This window comes from Thamnophis sirtalis, unplaced genomic scaffold, assembly GCF_051295495.1.
Source record: "Thamnophis sirtalis isolate CommonGarterSnake01/CBP01778 unplaced genomic scaffold, rThaSir2_p1.2 scaffold_12, whole genome shotgun sequence".
Lineage (NCBI taxonomy): Eukaryota > Metazoa > Chordata > Lepidosauria > Squamata > Natricidae > Thamnophis > Thamnophis sirtalis.
Window position 1 is genome coordinate 8,887,843 of NW_028261392.1, and position 24,821 is coordinate 8,912,663.

A 24,821-nucleotide genomic window follows, 5' to 3' on the forward strand; every position below is an offset into this window, starting at 1 on the left:
CTCCCCGAAGGATGAAATATTTTTGGAAATATTAAAAAGGCAGAATAAAGGAGAAATGAAGAAACATGCTCTTGGAAGCAGAAAGCAGCCTCCAAGTTTTTCTTAATAGCCCCCAGCAGATAAAATGTTTTTTTCTGAAAATAAGACAGGATCTTATTTTCTTTTGACCCCTGAAATAAGCACTTGGCCCTATTTTCAGGGAGGTCTTATTCTTTTTGAGGTGCAGCAGGCCCCTTAAACTTGGCCTGTGGCCCGTGGATCAGCTGATCCAGAGAGGGCCAGAAGTTCTGTCTCGGTTTCTGGCGCACTCTTGCCAGCCCCAACTGGACCTGCTGCTCTTTTTGCAGCCTCCACTAAGAGAAGAGGTGTGGTAGGTAGGGTTTTCAGGAGCAGCCTCCGTGAGGCCATTTCACATGGCTGGCAGGTGCATGTGGGACACATGGGGAATGTTCCCCCCTTCCCCCCGCCAGGAAATGGTAGGGACTGTCTCTGCATGTGTTTAAATATTTTAGGGGAGGGCTTATTTTCAGGGGAGGGTTTGCGCTCAAAAGCCCAATTGGGTTTATTATCCGGGGAGGTCTTATTTTCAGGGAAACAGGGTATTTTGTGCCCATTAAGAAAGATTGGGCCAGCATATTCAGAAACCAGCCCCTGTTTCCCTGCCCCAAGCAGAAACTGTGGAGGCCACCTTTTAGAAATGCAGATGTGGTAATCCATTTAGAAAGACTGGGTCAGGGCAGAAACTCAGATAAGCAACAAACAAAAGGTTGACAAAATTAGCTCAGACAAGCACCTAGGGTTTGCATTGCCTCTTTTGCCTATACAGCCAGCAATGACCCCTACGTGACCCCATAGGCATCTGAAAACAGCTAATAGAATACATGTTCTTGCACAGGAACAGCAAGCTCAAGTGCAAAGGCCAAAGAAGCTATAAAAACTCAATTTTGCCTGTTGCCCAGAACCTCAAACTCATGTGGTTCTGCTTCATCAATAAACCATCTTTCTAATCAGCCTCCATGTTTTGAGTGTCCTTGCTTGGAATTGAATCAGATGGATATTTCTTCCTACAATTACACACAGGCGCGCGCGGGCACACACACACACACATTGAAGGACAGTAGCTACAATTCATTAGTTAATGACTAAACTGAACCTGCCAAATCACATTTGCATTTCAGTGCCTGGATTTCAAGAGTTTTCCTTACTAGGCAGGTAAGGACCAAACCAGCTTTCTTTGTTCCATGTTTACAAAGCCAATATGCTTAAACAACAACAACAACAACAACAACAACACTTGACTTTTATTGGCTTCTCTATTAAAAATGCAAGCCTTATCTTCTAAGGCCACTGCTTTGTCATAGCAAATTTATTTTCTCTTGCTGAAATGGATTGTGCATATTACATTCAACTCTCCTTCCACCCCCCCCCCCTCAAACAAGGCTTTAACTTAGAGAGCAACTGCTAACTCAAAGAATTTGTTCAAGATAAAAATCAATTAAGGACACACCAACAAGTTGATTTATCACCCCAGCTGGGCAGTGGTAGAGGCCAACTATTACTCAGGTTAAAACTTAAGTGCCAGAATTAGGCTGTTGTATAATGTTATGCAACACATTCTTACCATACCACAAATCTTGCCTTAAATCAGATACATTACCTTAGTTTAAAAGCACCAGAGCATTTGCTAATATATCTGTTTATTTCCCTCTCCACCCCCTAATTTGGGAATCTCAAAATTAATATGGCTGTGACTCCTCTACTCTGAATCAAAAATGTAAACAATGATCCAACTTCCTTTTTCATAACACAGTATTGTGGTTTTTATCATTTTTTCCCCAGATCTATTTCTTTCACTCCAGAAACCTAAATAGTCATTTTTGGGGAGTGTGGTTAGGCAGACAAGGAATTTATCTCTGGTGCATAAGCTCTCAGTATACATACAAAAAAACAAAGAAACATAATCATAAGATACTAATAGTAGAAGTTAATGGGAAAGATGAGAAGGGTAATAATAATAGAGGCCTTGATAAATATCCTTAGACATAAGGATCTGGAAATTAGGTGTTCGCAGAGTAGCAACAAGAGGAAAAAACTTTGTGTCTAGTTGTTTTGACATGCATAATATACTATTATATTAAATAAACATTTAGTAAAATATTTAGTAAAACTAGCAAAAATATAATAGTTGATATAAAGATGCTTCCTAATCAAATATTTGTAACAATTTGCAAGAGAAGTATCTATATATTAACTGTTCCAACCCACCACATGTAATCCAGATGCTGCTTTTGTCATAGTTGGGTGTTGTAAATTCCCATAGTTGAATGTTGTTAATTCCCATGGTTGGATGTTGTTAATTTCTGTATTTGGATGTTGTTAATTCCCTAGTTGTTAATTCCCTAGAAGCAAACTCCTTATACTTGATGAACACTTCTTCTCCGTAGAATTATAGATAATTATATTCAATGTTTAGAAGCACCAAGAGTTTGGGGCATTAGGGAGATGCTAAGGTCTTGTTGAACATACTGGCTCTCCTCTAGATGACAGCTGTATATCCATCTGTGCAGAATTCCCTCCCAATTCTCATTCAATCTGATACAAGAGAACTTGATTTCAAAGTTTTCATTCAAAGCTGAAGCACTTTGAATGAAAGTGAAATTATAATGGATGGAATGTGATGTCCTTGCACCTATTTAGTTATGAGATTAATCTGTGCGAATGTCCCCTCTTCTAATTTCACAATTCCCTTTGCAATGATCTGTTACTTTTCCGGTTTGAACATTTCTAAGAAATAGAAGATTTGTTTTGAGAAATTGGAGCACAGTTAAGAAGTTCCTTTGGCGTCAGTGAAATCATGATTACCAAAACTCAGATATAACATAGGATTATAATTCTTCATTGATTCATTGTGGGGGAAGAAACTTAAATGTCATCAACATCTTTTAACGACCCCATAATCCCCTGCAAGGTGGAAACTGAGCAATTGAATGGAGCTGAGTGATTACTGGCCAGATGCCCTTCCTGTTGCCAATGTGGAGTTATATTCAGCTCCATATATTCTCATCATGCTCAGAGAGAGAGAAATCTGCCTCTACCTAGGATGGAATTCACAGTCTTCTGATTGTGACACAAGGGCTCTACCTTTAGGCCACCGCACCACTCAAGAAACTTAAATGTGATAATAAATATTTAGAGTGAAATTGCAGGATTTCGTGGGATATAATAACAAGGTCTATTATAGAGTATGTACAATGTACTCCACAGTAAACCCAACCAAACTTGCAGTAGGAAGGAAGCTGGCTAGAAGATTATTAAGTTACACACTTTGAGCTTGTAAGGATCCAGGATGAAGTGAAAAAATAATGCAGTGACTTGGGTTTAAAACCAACCCTTTGGGTCATTCATAAATCCTGCAAGACTTCACCAATTCCCAAGTTCATCTAACCTGTCATGATATAATATTAGAAAGCTTAATTTCAAATCCCCAAAATGACAGATAATATGAGAATTTAACACCATCACCATCAGTTAAACTATCTGCAAATGGCAGGCCCTGTACTCTACAGCAGGGGGCCCCACCTGTTGGCCATGGGCCTACTAGTGGGCCATGAGGGGATTGCAACCAGGCTGTGAAAATGGCCGATGAGAGATCACATGTGCAACATCTCCTTACTTGAGCGAGCAGAGGGTCAATGTGTAAGCACACACTCATTTGTGTGAGCAGTGGGCACAGATGCACACACCACTCACAAAAAAAATGAAGCTGCATGCATGGGGCGCCATCCCCTCACCCCCCACCGATCCATGAAGTCAGAAATGTTGAAGAACTCTGCTCTATAAAATCAACTGAAGTCCTGCATAGCCCAACCACAATTGTTTTCCAGAATATCTAAAGCTGTAGAACATCTATCTTTTTTTTTTAAGTATTCACTTGAAGTTTCAGATGTTATTAATATTTCACTTTGTTCTCCTACATGACAATCAACCATCAAACTGAGGAAAAAGCTAAATACGATGGGGGCAAAAGTCTGATTTTAGGATTCATAACAAAAGCCATTGGGTTATTATTATTTGAATATGGATATATAAGCATGAGAATATACCTGTTAAAATCAATATATGCATTTTTTTAAAAAAATATGGTAGGGAAGAAACGAAACAAAATTGTTTAGTTTTAGGATGACAGCTTGTGATAGCAATGCAATCTTCACATATTATAGCACCAACATTAAGAAAATAATAATAATAAAGCCTTGATTATATTTCCCCCTTATATACAACTTCCAAAATATGTATAATACTATAAATATCCTGTCTTCCTACATATGACAGTATTTCTCCTCATGAGCATGGCTTCTGCTCTATTTTTAATTTTAAAAAAGAAGGAACAGCCTGAACTTAAAATTTAAGTAATTTTAATTACTTAAATTTTATTCTTAAATAATTTAAGAAAATAAAATATCTTGTCTATATCCCTTACTGTCCTCCTAATGAACTTAAGACATTTACCTCATTGTAAATATCAATGATTGGCTGAGGGAAATCTAGTCTTGGAAATTGAGATATTATATGTGGCTTAAAACAAATTTTTGTTTAGTTTTGTGGTTCCTATTGAAACTTAAAGATTGAGTTTAAGTTTAAGTTCTAAGCAAGAATCACATGCATTTCTCTATCAAGCCAAAGTACCAGTGAAAGGAAACGGTTCTACCACAAAACCGCGGATGACAAAATCGCGGTCGACGAAAGCGCATATGTGACATCATCACAGCGCGACGAAAAAGATCGAAAAAGATCGAAAAATGTAAAAATAAAGCTAAAACCTTCCCCTAAACCCCCCAAACCTAACCCTAAACCTAACCCTAAACCTAACCCTTAACCTAACCCTAAACCTAACCCTTAACGTAACGAAAAACCTAACGCTAACCCTTAACCTAACGCTAAACATAACGCTAACGCTCTAACCCTAACCCTAACCCTTAACCTAACCCTAACCCTAACCCTAAACCTAACCCTTACCTTTATGTGAATCGGCTTGCTGTAATTTAATTTTTATTTCAATTTTTCGATCTTTTTCGTCGCGTTGTGATGACGTCACATACGCGATTTCGTCGACCGCGCTTTTGTGGAACGCACTTTTGACGGGTCACGAAAGGAAACTGATTCTAAACAGCCTCTTTATGTTGTATCCAATTTTAAACTGTAAATCTCTCTTTAAACAGCACATTGAAAAATCAGATCTCATGTGCAATCAACTGACATGACAAAGAGAGGGGAAAATAGCTGGCAACAACATCATATTTGTTGTCTGAAGTTCTGAATCTTTGAAGGTATTTTGCATGCTTCTACAGTAACTCATATACAACAATGCAGGATAATAGAATAACAGAATTGGAAGGGACCTTGGAGGTCTTCCTGTCCAACCCCCTCCTCAGGCAGGAGACCCTATATCATTTCAGACAAATCTCTTCTTTAAAACCTTTAGTGTTGGAGCATTCACAATTTCTGGAGGCAAGTTGTTTCACTGATTAATTGTTCTAACCATCAGTAAATTTATCCTTGGTTCTACGTTGGTTCTCTCCTTGCATTCTCCTTCCTTTCCTCCTTCCTTCCTTCCTTCCTTCCTTCCTTCCTTCCTTCCTTCCTTCCTTCCTTCCTTCCTTCCTTCCTTTTTCTCTTAATAGTAGTGGTGGGACATTATGCTGCAAAGAAAACTAAGAACATACGACTTAATCCGTCATGTAACCAAGAAAAAAACCCATGCCCTAGAAATAGTACTTCAAAATGAAAAGTTAATTTTCTTTGGCTTATCTTCTTGGTATCATGTTGTTATCTTATCATAATCTCTGCTTATCTGCTAAGAATTATAACGGATAACAACAACAACAAGGTAAGTAAGTACTAATGACTAGAAGCTGTAGCTGTAGAATTTAAGTTGTGACATAAAATAGAAAATTGATGTAGTACATCCGTTCTTGGTGTAACTCTTTGGAATTGGATTTCTGTCAGAACTAAAATGTTCAGACTCAACAAAACGTTATGTAAGTATAAAAAGGATTAGCAAGGATAGAAAACAGGGCCTGCAAGAGACTTCAGCTAAATCATTCCGCAAATGGACAAAAATGCTATAGAAAGCAATCTTATGTGAGAAAAGCACAAATCAGTGCAAACAGAACTGGAAATATGCAATAGAGTTGCAAAATTAAAAGATGGGCTCATATTTATTTTATTAATTTACCATGATGGATTCCCCCCCCCCCCAATCTGTTTATCCAAGGGCAGAGATAAATACTTGTGTGCTATTTACTTGGGCTATTATGATTCACCTGTTTATTCAGAGTTTACTGAATAATTTATTTAATAAACAAGTACTATTTTTAATGCAAGGTTTGGACAACTTATGTAAGCAAAGGTGATGATGAAGTGGGAGGGATGAGACCCTTAAAATATAAGCGTTTTTAAGTTTGGCTTTCAAAATAGTTTGCATAGTCTAATTTCTTCCTGATGTCATTTCGGTGGTTCCTAATCTTTGGGGCAGGTGGTAAGATGGTAGATAGATGATAGATAGATGATAGATGATTGATAGTTAGATAGATAGATGATAGATAGATGATAGATGATTGATAGTTAGATAGATAGATGATAGATAGATGATATAGATAGATAGATAGATAGATAGATAGATAGACAGACAGACAGACAGACAGACAGACAGACAGACAGACAGACAGACAGACAGACAGACAGACAGACAGACAGACAGACAGACAGACAGACAGACAGACAGAAAGAAGGGCCGAGGTGGCACAGTGGTTAAATGCAACACTGCAGGCTACTTCAGTTGACTGCAGTTCTGCAGTTCGGCTGTTCAAATCTCACCGGCTCAGGGTTGACTCAGCCTTCCATCCTTCCAAGGTGGGTAAAATGAGGACCCGGATTGTTGGGGGCAATATGCTGACTCTGTAAACCGCTTAGAGAGGGCTGAAAGCCCTATGAAGCGGTATATAAATCGAACTGCTATTGCTATTGCTAGATAGATAGATAGATAGATAGATAGATAGATAGATAGATAGATAGATAGATAGATAGATAGATAGATAGATAGATAGATAGATAGACAGGCAGGCAGGCAGGCAGGCAGGCAGGCAGGCAGGCAGGCAGGCAGGCAGGCAGGCAGGCAGGCAGGCAGGCAGGCAGGCAGGCAGGCAGGCAGGCAGGCAGGCAGACTGACTGACTGACTGACTGACTGACTGACTGACTGACTGACTGACTGACTGACTGACTGACTTTATTGTCATTTTTTACAGTGGACACATTGGCACACATTAAAAATGAAATTATGTTGCCTGTTCTCAAAAGTGTACACAGACATAACACACCTGCATCCACTTTTGGTCACCACAATATAAACAAAAGATGTGGAGACTCTAGAAAGCGTGCAGAGAAGAGCAACAAAGATGATTAGGGGACTGGAGGCTAAAACATATGAAAAATGCTTGCAGGTATGCCTAGTTTAATAGAAAGAAGGACTAGGGCAGACATGACAGCAGTGTTCCAATAATGCCTCAGAGGCTGCTACAGAGAAAAGGGAGTCAAGCTATTCTCCGAAGCACCTGAGAGTGGGACAAGAAGCAATGGGAGAGAAGAAAGGAGAGAAGCAACCTAGAACTGAGGAGAAATTTCCTGACAGTTAGAACAATTCATCAGTGGAACAACTTGCCTCCAGAAGTTGTGAATGCTCCAACACTGGAAGTCTTTAAGAAGATATTGGATATCCATTTGTCTGAAGTGGTGTAGGGTTTCCTGCCTAAGCAGGGGGTTGAACTAGAAGACCTCCAAGATCCCTCCCAACTCTATTCTATTCTATCCAATCCTATCCAAAGTGGTACCTATTTATCTACTTGCATTTGCATACTTCCAAACTCAGTGGGTAGGAACCCAATTGATTAGGCAACATGAAATCAGATTTGGTTGTTGCAGGGAAAATATCTTCCACCTTAACTTATCTCCCGATATTCCAAAATTGTTCCAGTGTTAGTCCAAATTCTACCTAACTAGAATTACTTAATTCTACTCATTACCTTCCTCCTCTCTTACTTGCATCATCTTTGCTAAGCACAATATCTGCTTTTCCCCTTCTGTTCTGTCATATCCTCTCATTACATGCTCAAAGTGTGATTTTCTGTTTGACCATAATGACTCCAAGAAGCAATGATTCTTTATTTGGCCCAGAAAAGGTTGGTCGGTCCTTGGTTTTCACAGTATGCTTAGCAACCCTCTTCAAAGACTTAGTGCCAGAGGTGGGTTCCTACCAGTTCGCACCTATTCGGTAGAACCGGTTCGTCAAATCTACCGAATCTGTTAGAAGAGGTTCCACCAGTGGACCCGGAAAGCAGGCCACACCTACAGAAGAAGTTCCAAAAATTTTTGAAACCCACCACTGGTCCTTGGATATGATTATTCTACACTATCAGGCTCCTATTTATAAAACTCAGTGCCTCTGTGAAAGGTAAGGATGACTACTGCGTTTGTGGTGCAATCAGAACACTGCGTGTGTTGAAGTTGTTTTAACGCAAACCAAAGATGCCTTTTAAAAAACAAGTTTACATCCTATTCTTATGCAGGCCAGTGCTGTGTGTGAGGTCATTTAAGGTGGTTCTGACAAGTGTCGTCGGCATCTTCATATCCGGTCACATGGGCGGCAAGCCACTCCCATCCGGTCACATGGGTGGCAAGCCACTCCCACAAAGGAGGCCACACCCACAGAGTAGGTTTGAACAATTTTTGAAACCCACCACTGCTTAGTGCCCAGGTTTTAGAAGCAGACATGACCAGTATGGATGGGCTATCCTGCAGGTAATGTCTCTTAATGGACATCTATGAAGTTCACATTCTTGTAATATTCTTTTTTTTTTTTTCAAGAGGCTTCTGGGCACTACAGAAAATGAAAGATTAGGCTGTGGGGATTAGAAGGAAGATTAAAACAATATTACCTCTTGAACGTAAAGGCATCCCATTAAAGCTAAAGGGTTTTTTTGTGAACAAACACACGTGTTCCCCAATTTGGAGTTCCATCACATAAACAACTTTAATAGTAGACATATTTTGAACTTTAATCATAATTAAACCACCAACACAGAGACGCTCCTAATAATAATGGAAATTATAGTAAGATTTAACTCCCTTGACATCATTTCACCAAAACACTCTAGCATTAGACTTGTTAAAATTTGAGGATACTTATCATCTATAATTACCCAAATAATTTGTAATGTACTAAGGTGGAGAGGTGAAGAGTGATGGAAAGAAAGAATGTAGTTTTGAAAACACAATTCAAGCTAAACCCTGTAAGACTACTCCAAGGAATAATCAGGCTTAAGATAAAGAGAGAGACTGAGGAATTTTAAAACTTTGTCTTATGTGATATTCTGATACTTTCTTGAAATTCTATTGTTGCTTCTTCCTTCCTTCCTTCCTTCCTTCCTTCCTTCCTTCCTTCCTTCCTTCCTTCCTTCCTTCCTTCCTTCCTTCCTTCCCTCTTCTTTCTTTTTCTTTCTTTTCTTCTTTCTTTTCTTCTTTCTTTCTTTTTCTTTCTTTTTCTTCCTTCCTTCCCTCCCTCCCTCTTCCTTCCTTCCTTCTTTCCCTTCCCCCTTCTTTCTGTTTCCTTCCTTCATTCCCTCCCCCTCCTCCTCCTCCTCCTCCTCCCTCCCTCCCTCCCTCCCTCCCTCCCTCCCTCCCTCCCTCTCTCTCTCTCTCTCTCTCTCTCTCTCTCTCTTCGACCCACTGTTCTCAGAAGAAGTTTAACAGATTATTTTTCTACTTACTTCGTAAACAATAATGGGTGAACATAAATATAATTCTGGCTCTTACGTCAGTGGATTTATTGTACACAAGTAGATGTTGTGGATAGGTTACCTGGGCTATTTTCCAACACTCCTTAAATATATCCTAGTTTCTTTGTTATCTCCTTGAAGATGAATGAATATCTTATGTTCCTTTCAGGTATCAACACGTAATTTCTTCCAGCAGCCTCCCCAACCTTCACCTTTCTCCCACTCTTCATCAGAGAACAAATCTCCTTCCCATCCCTACCATACCTCCCAGATTACAACCCTATTGTGTTGTTATCTGAATTATACATAACTGAAAGTTGTGCTTTGCAGCTTAATAGTGTGCGGTCTGTCTGTGGTCATGCACTGCCGTGAAAACAGAGCTGCACACCAGAGGTTCTAGATGACAGCAATTTTCTGGACTCCTGAAATGACATTTTAACCCTCCTTGGGTTATAGTTTGTAAAGTTTAAGATTTCAAGTAGAGAAGTGGAAGCACCCCACTGACTACATCCATACCTGTATCCTGAAATCTTCTTTGATGATTCTTTCCCCTTCCAGCTTCACAGCCCTGCAAATCCCAGAGAATCCCAGAGGATCTCACCAAATTAGTGTCTAAGGCTGATTCATTTTAGCCTTTTACTGGAGCCAAACTGCCCAGCATGCTGTCATCTGCTGTAGACAAAAAACACATGGACACATCCATGTTCTTCTCCCAGCAACAAGATAGAACAGGTTGCTCTTGTTGTGTGTTTGTTTGTTTTTTAACTTCTCAATCCTCTTTAAGCACCAGGTGGTCTCAAATCTAAGTAGGGTGGGCTTTCCTTAGCTGCTGAAATTAATAGAAGTCAAGCTAGGTGAGCCATATAAAATCCTTTACACCAGTGGTGGGTTTCAAAATTTATTAGAACCTCTTCTGTAGGTGTGGCCTGCTTTGTGGGAGTGGCTTGCCAGCCATGTGACTGAGTGGGAGTGGCTTGGCAGTCATGTGACTGGGTGGGCGTGGCCAACTTGTAAAACGTGGTGAAACTCACTTAACAGCGCTCTTGCTAAGCAAGCAAAATGTTGGCTCAGAAACTCTGGCATTTGAAGCACGCAAGTCTTAAAGCTGTCAAGTTACAAGACCCTTGCACCCCTAACCCTTTAGAAAAAAAACCCAGGGGTGTTCAAACTTGACAGCTTTAAGACTTGTGGACTTCAACTCCCAGAATTCCTCCTCTCACTCTTCATCTTGATGATGTGTGGACAGGCGGGGGGGAGGGAGCTGGAACCAGTTCTAAATGGCATTGTATATTTGTGGAACCTCTTCTATAGAAGAGATTAGAACTGGCAGGAACCCACCCCTGCTTTACACTAAGCTTAAACTGCCTAATCAGTATTTTGTTGTCTCACGTAACGCTTCATGGCCGAGGTGGTGCAGTGGGTAGAGTGCAGTACTGCAAGCTACTTCATCTGACTGTTATCTGCAGTTCAGCGGTTCAAATCTCATCGGCTCAAGGTTGACTCAGCCTTCCATCCTTCCGAGGTGGGTGAAATGAGCACCCAGACTGTTGGGGGCAATATGCTGACTCTGTAAACTGCTTAGAGAGGGTTGAAAGCCCTATGAAGCAGTATATAAGTCTAACTGCTATTGCTATTATTCATGACTAGTTTTTATGTACAACTCGAGAACGCATCATGGAGCTCAAATTTAAATGCACAAGATTTTATATCTGCTTAATCCTGATATACTTTACAGTCTTACATATTTGTCCAGCAGAGGCAGTGGCCATTCATAAATAAAGGGAGCAGAAAAAAAAACTGATTCTATTTGTAACGTTCATTAATAGAGTGGTTCTTTTTTCTTCAATTGACCCGATATCATTTATCTCAGCCTTCAAATGCTTAATTTGAAATAACATTTTGAGACTATTACATTTGCATATCCACTGCTCTAATTGCATCATTATTAAAATTACATTCAGCAAAAAAATAAGTAATTATCCTGAAACATTAGATACCTAACGTGGAGAACAGCGTGATGGCAAGTTTTGGACAAGTTTTTTCTTACTATTCAAATATATGAACACGTCCCCCTTTTAAAATGCATAAAAATATCAACATCATTTGGCCATAAAACAAAGTGATTTTTACCTCTGTATATTAGATCATAAACCAAATACCAAGTTACAATTTGTACAGCAGACACAATAAAGTCATGTTGTCAGGGAACAATTAATCATGGAGAGTTGCGCTATTTGCTGAGGCAATTAATATTTTATGCAGTTTTGAGCATGCAAATTTGTGATAGCGAAAGGTAACGGGCCACATTACTCAAACTTATGTGAATATTGTCCCTACTATCACATGAACAGCAAAAAAAAACAATCAAGTTATCTGATTTGTACGTTAGCTAAATAGAAGGACGGGACTATCTTTTCATACCTGTGGATGATATCTATGTCCTTAAAAGACTGTATACAATTCTTACCGTATTTTCCGGCATATAAGATGACTTTTTAACCCCCCAAAAATTATTTCAAACATTGGGGATCATCTTATATGCTGGGTATAAGAAAGGCCATACTAAAAAACCAAAAGAAAAGAAAAAGCAACACCACCAAGCAAAAATCCACGCCGCCACCAGTGTAGATGTGGAACTTTCAATCATTAACCTCAGTGCTCCTCGCCTGGGCATGTGGATCGATGAGCTCTGGGATGGCTTAGTAAGGTCTGGCTGGTGGTCTGGAGGAGGAAGGCACTGAGCTCAAACTACGAAAGCCCGGCAGCGCGGAGGCCTTCAGCTGGCTTGCGGGCGCCTGAAATTAGGGGGGTCACCTTATATGCCCAGTTGCCTTGTACGGCGGAATATACAGAAAGTCCAATGAGAAAATGAAGTCTTCCCTATAGAACAGGGATGTCAAACTCAACTGCCCAGCTCCAGCCCAGAGGTGGCTTCCTACCAGTTCGCACCTATTCGGTAGAACCGGTTCGTCAAATCTACCGAACCGGTTAGAAGAGGTTCTACCAGTGGACCCGGAAAGCAGGCCACACCTACAGAAGAGGTTCCAAAAAATTTTGAAACCCACCACTGGTCCTTGGATATGATTATTCTACACGATCATGCTCATATTTATAAAACTCAGTGCCTCTGTGAAAGGTAAGGATGACTACTGCGTTTGTGGTGCAATCAGAATATTGCGTGTGTTGAAGTTGTTTTAACACAAACCAAAGATGCCTTTTAAAAAACAAGTTGACATCATATTCTTATGCATTCCAGTGCTGTGTGTGAGGTAATTTAAGGTGGTTCTGACAAGTGTCGTCGGCATCTTCATATCCGGTCACATGGGTGGTAAGCCACTCCCATCCGGTCACATGGGCGGCAAACCACTCCCACAAAGGAGGCCACACCCACAGAGTAGGTTTGAACAATTTTTGAAACCCACCACTGCTGCATAGATCTGGCTCATAGAAGTGCCCTGAAAACAGCAAAGGGCCGCCCTGTGGGAGTGCTTGTTGGGTGGGTGGGAGGACGTTTTGAGGTAATCTTTCTCAAACGTGGTCTCGATCATGGGGATTGATGGCGTATAATAGGTGTGTTTCTGTAGATATCATTTTAACTCACTCTTTTTTATTCAACACTTTCCCGGCAGAATTTTGGGAGGGGAATACCAACTAAATAATGCACTTTTTGTATTTGAACATACTTTGACCTGTGCTGGTGTTGACTTGTTACATGTCTATAATTTGAAGATGCTTCTGAACCAAAGAAAGAAAGAACTTGAGGGATGATTCACAGAGAGGAGCAAAATTGGATTCTCACTGTTGACTAAAAAGCACATTTAACTGGACTCCGTTTCAGACTTCCACCAAGCATATGGGAAAGTGCTGTGCAATTCACAATTTGATGGGGGAACTGGGAAAGGGGGACAGCCCGTTGCCCTTATACAGCCAATTACAAAGCCCAGTTGTGACTTTTTTCAGGAGTAAAACAAAAAAGAAAAGTGCAGGAAAGATTAAATCAATTCAAAAGTGTTAACTGTAACAATGGCCCAAGTATTAACCTACCAGGAATCAGCTGGATGTGAAAAAGCATTCTTATATAGTAATTGTCCTCCACAGCAAAACATCCCATTCATAAATGTTTTTGTGTGATGTTTGTTCCATTCAACGAAGGTGGGGAAGAGGCACAAAACAAAACACAAATGAGGCTATTATGTGCACAGATGTCCACTCAAGTATGAGTTACTGATGGAGGATTTGGGCTATCAAATGTAGAAATTACACTCTAATCATGATTACATGCGCCACAACAATGCAAGGATTAAATACAAATTATGGCTGGAGAATAAATGAAGGAGTTACCATGGGTGCTATCAATAGGAGAGAGCCACATGTAATTACTCCAAGCACTGTATCTGGTAAGCAAGAATTGCATCTTAATAAACAGGACGGCCAAGAGTGAATAATAAAGCTAATGTTGAAAATCTTTTTCACGCTTTCATCCAGCATGAATGATTGCTGGCTTTAAGTTAGCTGGAAGAATTTCTGCTCACTGGGCAGGCATTTTCATTAAGCAAAGGTAATTGTGTAACTCTCTTGTCTCTTCCTAGGCTGGCAAAGTTGGGAAAATATGACAGTGGATTGCTGGCGCGCTGCTTCATTAAACCTGAAGAATATTTAACTCAGAATACAGTCGGATTTTGAAACATCAACCTAATTGCAGCGCCAAAATACTGAGACCAGAATGCATCTCAGACAGGGTGGTATTCATCATCGTCAACAACAAACAGTGATTTCTGTACACCCTGGAAAGCACAGCACACCACGGGGAAAACACCCAAATCGAAAAGTACATAATGAAAACTATGTATGAAAGAGAGAGAGGAACGAGAATGTGCTTTTTAAGATGTAAACAGCAGGTTTTAATTTGGCCGTGCATGTAATATAGCCCAATATTATAAGCTAATTATTTATATATACCTCTGTTGTCGAAATGAAAACATGCACCTTTTCAAACAGATGTACAGAGACTGCTTATCAGCCAGGCAAATGGGATAGAAATTACCTGGAATTCCATTATTCTACCATTCTGTTCATAAAACATATGAAGAACAGTTGCAGGAATTGGGTTTGTCTAGTCTAGTGAAAAGAAGGACCAGGGGAGACAAGATAGCAGTGTTCCAACATCTCAGGGGCTGCCACAAAGAAGAGGGAGTCAAACTATTCTCCAAAGCACCAAAGGGAAGACAAGAAACAATGGATGGAAACTAATCAAGGGGAGAAGCAATATAGAATTAAGGAGAAATTTCCTAAAAGTGAGAACAATTAACCAGTGGAATGGCTTGCCTTCAGAATTGCCTTCACTGGAGTATTTTAAGGAGACACTGAACTGCCATTTGTTGGAATGGTATAGGGTTTCCTGCTTGGGCAGGGGGTTGGACTAGAAGACCTCCAAGGTCCCTTCCAACTCTTATTACAAATTATCTTGATATTGATTGTTTCCTGATTGCTTCTTTGTTACCCTATGACTATAATTAAGTGTTGTACCTTGTGATTCTTGACAAATATATATTTTCTTTTTATGTACCCTGAGAGCATATGCACCAAAGAGAAATTCCTTGTGTGTCCAAACACACTTTGCCAATAAAGAATTCTGTTCTGTTCTATTCTATTCTGTAATTCCAACACGAAGAAAAGTGGAACCAATCACCCCCAAAAAGATGAATGTGCAAAGCATCATAATCAAAAAGATAAACAGAGTCTGAATGGTTTGCTTTTTTCTCTATTTGAAGTCTCTCAGTTCAAATAGTTTAAAATACCAATAGAAGAGAATATTTGTTGTTCAGGGCATGCTGATCTGTGACCAGATAAAGATTTGATTGATTGTCACTCAGGGTTGAACCAGGAGTTTCTTGTTGCTCTCTCACCTTGGTTGTTTTCTTACAGAAACCAAATTAGCAGGGACGTGCAGCCACTAGAGGCAGGGGAGGTGTGGCCTCACCAGTCATGAGGAAAAGGAAATAATTTTAAAGAATTTTTAAAAAATAATTAAAGCCAAGGTAGTTGCTACCAGATTCTAAGTCACAGTGACTTGGAACAGTGCTTAGTGTTAACTATAGGAGGAGGCCAGAGAACTAGGGGCCTCTTTTGCATAAGGAATTTTTCGCCTTTTAAGAGTTAACCAAGGGTTAAAAAGCAAAGAATTCCTTATGCAAATGAGGCACGTGTCTCCTGTAGAGGGCATTTTTAGAGGCTTTTTAGAGTTCTCTGGGAGCAACTAGCTCAGTCTGACTCAGAGCTCTGGCCTTTCATGAGGGGAGAGTTGAAATCCTCTCTGAAACAGCTGGAAAAGGTGCATGTGTGGGGAGAGGGGGGGAATTCAAAAAGTTTGATTGCATGCAGAACCCACGTTGCCTTTTCAAACACACACACACACAGCTGGATAAAATTATATAAGCCCAGCTTCACTGAAAAGGCAACGTGATTCACCTGCAATCAAAGGCTCTGATCGGAAGGCAGCAGGGGAAGTGGGTGGGTATGGCAGAGGAGCAGCTTTCAAGCCTTTGGAAACTATATCCAATCCAACTTCTGTGTTTGTGTTTGAGAGTGAGTGAGTGAGAGAAGGATCGAAGTTCTCTGTCTGCGTGTGTCTGTTTGAGAGAGGGGGAGGGAGGGAGAAAGGGAGGAAGGAGGGGGAGGGAGAAGAAAAAGAATGGGAAAACTTATTTTGCAAGGGGGGAAAATGCTATCACTTTAAATCGGAACTGAGCATGCCTGGCTGTGGAATTCTGGGAGTTAAAGTCCCCAAGTTTAAAAAGCTGCCTCACCAGCCATAAAACTCACCGCACATCACTGCAAATTAGGTAACATCTTCAGTGCTAGAGGGGAGTGGGGTTGTTCTCTGATTCTATACAAGTAACTTGCCATACAAGTATAAGTACTGATGATGTTACCTGATTTAAGAGCCAAGGTGGCGCAGTGGTTAAATGCAGCACTGCAGGCTACTGCTAGATCAGCAGGTCAGCGGTTCAAATCTCACCGGCTCAGGGTTGACTCAGCCTTCCATCCTTCCGAGGTGGGTAAAATGAGGACCCAGATTGTTGGGGGCAATATGCTGACTCTCTGTAAACCGCTTAGAGAGGCCTGAAAGGCCTATGAAGCGGTATATAAGTCTACTGCTATTGCTATTGCTATTTGCTAATAACATGTCTGCAAGAAAACAACCAAGTCAAGAACATCTATTAATTGAAGTAAAGAACAAAAATCTACTGAAGGCCCAACAGACAAAACAAGAATACAGAAAAGATGTGATAAAATCAAGAATGGAGAGTTGGCAGAACAAAGCACTGCATGGCCAATTTCTGGAAAAAATAAAAGATAAAGTGGACAGTGAACAAACTTGGTTATGGTTAACAACAGGTACATTAAAGAAAGAAACAGAGTCACTAATCCTGGCTGCGCAAGAACAAGCTATCCGCACAAATGCCATTAAGGCCAAAATTGAAAAATCCTCTGATGATGCCAAATGCAGACTTTGCAAAGAAGCTGATGAAACTGTTGATCACATACTCAGCTGCTGTAAAAAAATCGTTCAGACTGATTATAAATTGTGGCACAATTCAGTAGCACAAATGATCCATTGGAATTTGTGCAAAAATTATAATATTAAAACAGCAACAAACTGGTGGGAACATCAGCCTGAAAAAGTCACCGAAAATCAGATGGTCAAGATCTTGTGGGATTTCCGTATACAAACCGACAAAATACTGGCGCATAATACACCAGACATCACACTGGTGGAGAAAAATAAGGTCACAATCATAGACATCGCAATACCAGGTGATAGCAGGGTCGCCGAGAAGGAACATGAAAAAATCGCAAGATACCAGGACTTAAAAATCGAAATTCAACGACTATGGCACAAACCAGCAGTGATAATTCCAGTGGTAATTGGCACACTGGGTGCTATTCCAAAAGCACTGGAATTACATTTGAAACAGTTAAAAATTGACAAAATCACCATCAGTCAAATGCAAAAAGCCACACTGCTTGGATCTGCACGCATATTACGAAAATACGTTACGACGTCCTAGGCCCCTGGGTGGGGCCCGACTAGTAACCAATGCCAAATCCGGCGAAACAACTGGCCGCTGTGATACAATTGTATAATAATAATAATAATAATAATAATCTTCATCATCACTATCATCATCATCCCATTGTCATCAGGGCACTTGATACTATATCCAAGAATTTTACAAAACACATCAATAAATTGCAGCATGCTGCAATAACACCAGCAGAACTGCAAAAAAACTGTGCTACTAGGAATATTGTACATCTTAAGAAGGTACTTGGTTGATACCTAGGATGCTTGGAGCAACCTGTGTCAACAATTAGCACCAGTCAATGGTATTTGTCATGCATTTTTGAATGTTCAGTTGACTGAGTTTCATGTTTAATGAATAAATAATAATAATAATAATAATAACAACAACAACAACAATTCAATAACAATAACAACAACAACAATTCAATAACAATAACAGCAATAACAACATACTATGGGCAACAGACCAGTTGCCATAGAATTGTGGTTGAAAGTAAACCTTGAACTTCTACGGAGGCTGATAAATTGCATATTCACAACTTCTACATAAAAATGTGAGTATCCTGTTTCATGTTGAAATTTGATGGCATTTTTTTTTCTGTTGTAGTTGATAATAATAAGGTCAGTATGTGAAATAGTAAAAAAAAGGATGCAATATATCTCAATTGAAAAACAAAGAAGACACCACCTTTATCTCAAACAATGTAGAAACGCTAACTCTGCGTGATAGTGTGATGTCACACGTGTCCTGTTTCATCAGGCTTATTCAGAGTACGGGAACCAGACCGGCAATGCAATCATGACCAGCTTGTGAAACTTTCAATGCAGTGCAGTGATTTACTCAAGAACAATATTACTGAAGCTCACACTTGCCCAAGGATGACATTCAATGTTTTTCCTGTGGAAAACAAAAAGCTTTGGACTAGGAAAAGGTGTTAGAAACCAACTAAGTTTGTTACTGTTTATATTTTCACAATGCAAGGAAACAAATTCAAGGCCAAGTCACAGAAACCAAGCTAAAGCGTGTCTTGCTTTTTCAAGCAAGCTGGCTTTAAATTTACAAACAATTAACAGTTTATGTAAGGTATGATTCACAGATATCATCTTAGGTTTCCTACATAATCCTGCTCATATAAAGAAGTCTTAATTTTCAATCAACCACAAACAAAACAACCAAAAGCCAGCCATGATGGCTGGGGAGTAAGAAGTTGACATCCAGCATATTTAGAAACATCCAGATGAAAACAATAACTGGCATTCAAGAAATGGCTTCCATATTATATATCATCCGAGCCTTAGTGGTACATTCATAAATAAAACTTAGAAAAGGAAATAAGTCCTTTCCATCAATCCTGAAACCACACATGACCACAACATAACAAGTCTAAACAAATAAATGCACAACAAATGGGAAGAAAGAGATCCTTTCCTTCTATCCTTTTCTCTGCTGGTCTGTTTCTCCTTTCCTCAAATATTTGCCCGAATATTTCACTTTGATCCTTCAGCTAGTTTCAGTGTCAGCTTCCGACACATCCATCTGCCTCCTTTTTCAGGCACTACCAAACCAAGTCTGAACACCCTATTTCTGTAGATCAGGCATGCCAAACTCAAAGCTTGTGGGCTGGATCCGACCATGGGGTACTTAACTACGACCCATGGGGTCCCCCTGGAAATAACAAAGGCCTCTGGCACACTGTTTTTGTGCTGGACGGCCTCCTGCAGCACTTTGCTGGCTAAAATGGGGCATGGAGGGGATGTTTGCAACTCATTTTGGTTGGCAAAATGCTTCAGGAGGCTGCCCGGGGTAAAAATGGGGCACAGGGCCCCTGGGCGTAGCATTGGAGGATGGGCATGACCAGTGGTGGGTTCTGGATCCCGTCAAAACCGATACACTGCAAGGCATCCACCTTGGGCATGCATGCTGCACACACATGGGCGCCCAATGGCCTGTGACGGTCCAGCTGCTCTGCGGAGATTGCACAGGTGCTGTACACTTCACACTCATGCATAAATGGCCTGGTTGGCTTAAAAGCAGGTAAGGAATGCAAACAGGTGGGTGAGCCCACAAAATACCATTCCAGTACGGTGGCTGCTGCTCCCTGTACCAGGGCGTACTGGCAGAAACTCACCACTGGGCCTGATCCATCCTCCCCAGCCTGGTCCGCGGAGAACTACAATGCTGATCTGGCCCTCAAAGAACTCCAGTTTTACACCCCTGCGGTAGAAGGATGTTCATGAAAGTCGAAAAAGGTCACTCACCAGAGTTGGGATCTGAGTTTCCATCTGCTTCGGTCCTCTTGTCCGGGGAGGCCTGGTCGTAGAATTCGTCCTGCGGCTGAACCAGAGGGAGAGGGTGTGAGACCAGCATTCCACTACCCACAGGCTCATGATCTCCTAGGCCACTGTCACTGCAGCTTTCCTGCGACCCATCGGGGAGGTGAAACGTAACACGACGTTGAGACTACAAAGAAGAGCAGAGGACAAGCTCGATTAGGGCTCTTCTTTTTCTCTTTCACCCCTCCCTCTGTTTCGACAGATGGTTTATATTAATTCTCGATCGCTCCAATCGTTTCCAAATGCAAGGGCCACCCGGAGAAATTTTACATTGATTATTTTTGTAAGGGCTGCTAACCTACACTCACATTATCAGGTGGCCAAAGATCTCCACCAAGTTACACAACCGTACAAAACTTTTAATTAGCTGTGTTGTTTTCACCATCCTACTTTTCCCCCCCTTCCCCAATTATAAATACTGTATTAAACTGTTTCCCTTTTTCCTGTACTTTTTCCCCCTGTAAATACTCATTAAAGATTGTAATAAAGATATTAGATATACTTGGTCTAGTCAAAGATTATATATATATACAGACAGACACACATACACACACACACATACACACACACAAATAAACATGACTCTGGACAGGTGTTTAATAATTGGTATTCACATTTACTATCAAATTTACAGAAAATTCCCTTGCTTTTGCATATGAAATTGTTGCTTGGAGTGTCCAAATCCAACCTAAAATGACTTTATTTTCCAAAAATACCATTAGAGTTCCCAGGCCATTCCTGTCAGGAATCACCATTCAAGGTGCTTCTGAATTGAAAGGATCACACATACACGCATGTGCGCGCGCACACACACACACACACACACACAAAGAGAGAGAGAGAGGGAGAGGGAGGGAGGGAGAGAGAGAAAGAGAGAGAGAGAGAGAGAGAACCATATATATGGGGAGGGAGGAATAGGAGCATCAATTAACATGCCTGATGTAAAAAGAACAATTATAGGTGGGAGGTGGGTGGGTGGGGCCTATCACATGCACAGTGACCAAATTGATTAATAGTGTATAAAGGCAGATATCTCTTTAATAGTTTTTACACTCTGACAATGTTAGCGGTGGCTAACGAAAAGTGCATGAACAATATATTTTAAGTTGTGGAGATCACAATATGTCTGTGTGTGTTTGTGTGTGTGTGTGTGTGTGTGTGTATCTTTAGAAGCAAACAATATATTCCTCCCGATAGGACTTAATATGGAGGTTTTTATAATAGTATCACTCCTACCCATGCACGCAAACCTACTCTCCGGCACAATTAAGAAACGACAAATTTAATTTGCTTATGAAAGGAACAAGGAAACAACACTGAAACAGGAAGCTTTAGATTTTGCATTCTTCAGTACTCCGTGAAAAGGGCTAATGTGGATGATGCATAGACATTTATGCCAAAACATTGTTTTTTTCTCAAGTGGCTTAAACGTAAAACTGGTGTGTACACTTATATTCTACAATCATTGCACAACTTGGTCCTATCACCTGAATTTAAGATTAGAGAGATACATCTAATCTAGTTTTTTTTCCCCCTTTGCAAACATAAAAGAAATAGCTGATGTAATAAGTTGCACTAAATATGTGTCTGCCTTAATGGCTGACTCATTAAAATATTCATGTCTTATTTCAGGTTTACTGGAAGATGGGGGAGAGGAGATGAGTGTTTAATGGGTCGTACTTGTTTCCCAGCACATCCAATACCTCCATGGGAGAAATTTGAAATATATACAACCACTTTATGGAAGCATTTTTATGTTGCATTTTCAATAATATGTATAAAGGTAAAAGTAAAGGTTCCCCTCGCACATATGTGCTAGTCATTCCTGACTCTAGGGAGTGGTGCTCATCTTCATTTCAAAGCCAAAGAATCAGTGCTGTCCGAAGACATCTCTGTGGTCATGTGGCCAGCATGACTAAACGCCGAAGGCGCATGGAACGCTGTTACCTTCCCACCAAAGGTGGTTCCTATTTTTTCTACTTGCATTTTTACGTGCTTTCAAACTGCTAGGTTGGCAGAAGCTGAGACAAGTATCGGGAGCTCACTCTGTTATGCAATGCTAGGGATTCGAACTGCCGACCTATCTGATCGACAAGCTCGGCATCTCAGCCACTGAACCGCTGCGTCCCATCTTAATAATATACATCAGCTCTCCTTTTGGATTTTGAAAGGGAACATGGAGGCTGTTAGGTTTTTCTTATTTGATGGCATTTTCCTTGATATCCCAACGCTCTTGATTTAGCGCTGTGCAGAGTTGAGTTCCAGGTAACGCCAGGACTACCGTACATACAGAGACACCATACTTAATTCCAAATAAACCTAATTAGGAAGATAGATGAAACTGGTCAACCATCTGAACACCGTAGCATTTGGACTTGAAGGGCTTGCTTGTAATTGATGAAGTGAGTTTTCTAACAAGGTTAGAAGGCTTCATTACAGAACCAGTAATTGAAGTGGAGATGTGACCTTGAAAGATAATGATTCTTCCAATCAAGTCTGAGGTGACAATTACCATTAATCTCCACTCATATTATTACACCTGCACCACTGGAGTATTAATACGGACCAACCTTCTGGGTTGTGTTACTTACTGAGACAAGTTTTTGCTTCAGGTTCTCGTGAACGAAGGCCGTGTCTCAGAATAATGTTGCAGGATTCAATCTGGGTTAGTCATCGTGACCACAGGTCTTGATCTGGAGCCCACCCGCAGGAAACTTCTCTCTAGCAGAATGTGTGCTTTGGGCTACTCTATGAGTCATATTAAGGGATGTGGCAGCTCTGTGGCTAAGACGCTGAGCTTGTCGATCAGAATTGTTGGCAGTTCGGCGGGTCAAATCCCTAGTTCCATATAACAGAGTGAGCTCCCTTTCCTTGCCCCAGCTTTTGCCAACCTAGCAGTTCAAAAGCATGTAGAAATGCAAGTAGAAAAATAGGAACCACCTTTGGTGAGAAGGTAACAGCGTTCCATGTGCCTTCAGTGCTTAGTCATGCCAGCCACATGAGCACGGAGACATCTTCAGACAGCGCTGGCTCTTCAGCTTTGAAACGAAGATGAGCACTGCCCCCTAGAGTCGGGAGCGACTAGCACATATGTGCAAGGGGAACCTTTACCTTCACCTTTTTATGAGTCATATTCATCTGATGCCTGGTTGGGTGTGGCTTCCTATCGGTTGATTAGTTCTATAATCTTAGAAAGATAGGGAAATGATTGAAGCCTGGGAAACGGGCCCCTTCTTAATTAGCAGGAATGCTGATTTACCACCAACATATCAAGTATTTAGAAGCCAAGGATTTGGCAGCCCAAGGAAACGACAGACAATAGCCAGTCATCAATACACCAATCAACCAATATGAAACCACAGTCAACCAGGCACCACATAAATATGATGTATAGAGTAGACCAAAGCACACATTTCGGTAGAGACATTTCCTGAGGATTGACTCCGGCATGAGTCTAATGTCAGGGTTCCAAGTAACACCCCCAATGAATGAAGACTCCGAGGCTTGAGGTTCCTCAAAGTTCCATTTTATTGGAGATGTCATACTGGCACATCTGGGAAAACCCAAATCTGAAAGTTTCCAGGTTTTCCCCACCCAAATGAAAGTTCAAGTCCTTGCCCAGCACCCACATGCCCATCCCATGGCCCAATCATGCTCCATCCCAACTGGAGATGCTTCCCTGTCATGCCATTCCAGGTGCAGAGCAGAATGTCCTTGACTCTCGGAGAAAGGAATGTTATTTTGACTATATGTATATCTCCCCTACTACATATGACCCCTCTCTCCCATTTTCCCACAGCAATAAATGTGGCAGGCCAGAAGGCCCAATGCAAAAGATGGCTTCCAGGCCTGACACCTAAACGATTGAAAGACTAAACCTCTGGTCCAGTTACCAACCCAGATGGGATCTTCAACTTCACAGCTTTTCTCAACATGTTTTCCCTACCTTCCAGTAAGTAAGTAAGTAAGTAAGTAAGTAAGTAGATGATAGATAGATAGATAGATAGATAGATAGATAGATAGATAGATAGATAGATAGATAGATAGATAGATAGATAGATAGGACAGACTCAAGCTGCAATATCATTTGATTGAAAGCAATGGAACATTTCTGCTAGGAAATACTCAAGATCTTCATTACTTCAACCAGATGCAGTGGTGGGATGCAGCCAATTCACACCTACGTATTTGGGAGAACCGGTTGTTAACATTCTAAGCAGTTCAGAGAACCAGTTGTTGGAAAAAATCTCATTTTGTTTTTTTTCCCACTTTACAGGGCTAATCCTGTAAGGAAGGCAGGAAGGAAACATTCTGAAGTTGTTTCTAGCCTGATCTTTATTGCCCTGCATACAGAAACTGCTTCTCTGGTTAACCCTTATTACATTGTAATAGCTAAGACAGCGCGCCCATCGACCTGAGTGAGGTTGAGTTGGCCACGCCCACATGGTCACATGACCACTGAGCCACGCCTACCCAGCTGGTCATTAGGGCAGAAAACCAGTTGTTAAATTATTTGAATCCCACCACTGACCTGGTGAAATGAATGGCGAGTCTAATCTATTCACCCT

The 24,821-nt window shown here is 40.8% G+C and overlaps 1 protein-coding gene across 2 annotated transcripts in view; it reads right to left on the reverse strand.

The window, feature by feature from the left end:
* PCDH9 (protocadherin 9) overlaps nucleotides 1-24,821 on the reverse strand; it is an 854,104-nt gene that overhangs the window by 273,668 nt on the left and 555,615 nt on the right. Inside the window, exon 3 of one of the 2 annotated variants that reach the window (XM_014073587.2) lies at nucleotides 20,179-20,380. In XM_014073587.2, the coding sequence (XP_013929062.1) occupies nucleotides 20,179-20,380 (202 nt within the window). The remainder of the gene's footprint in view (nucleotides 1-20,178; nucleotides 20,381-24,821) is intronic. The other variant, XM_014073588.2, reaches the window with a different exon arrangement.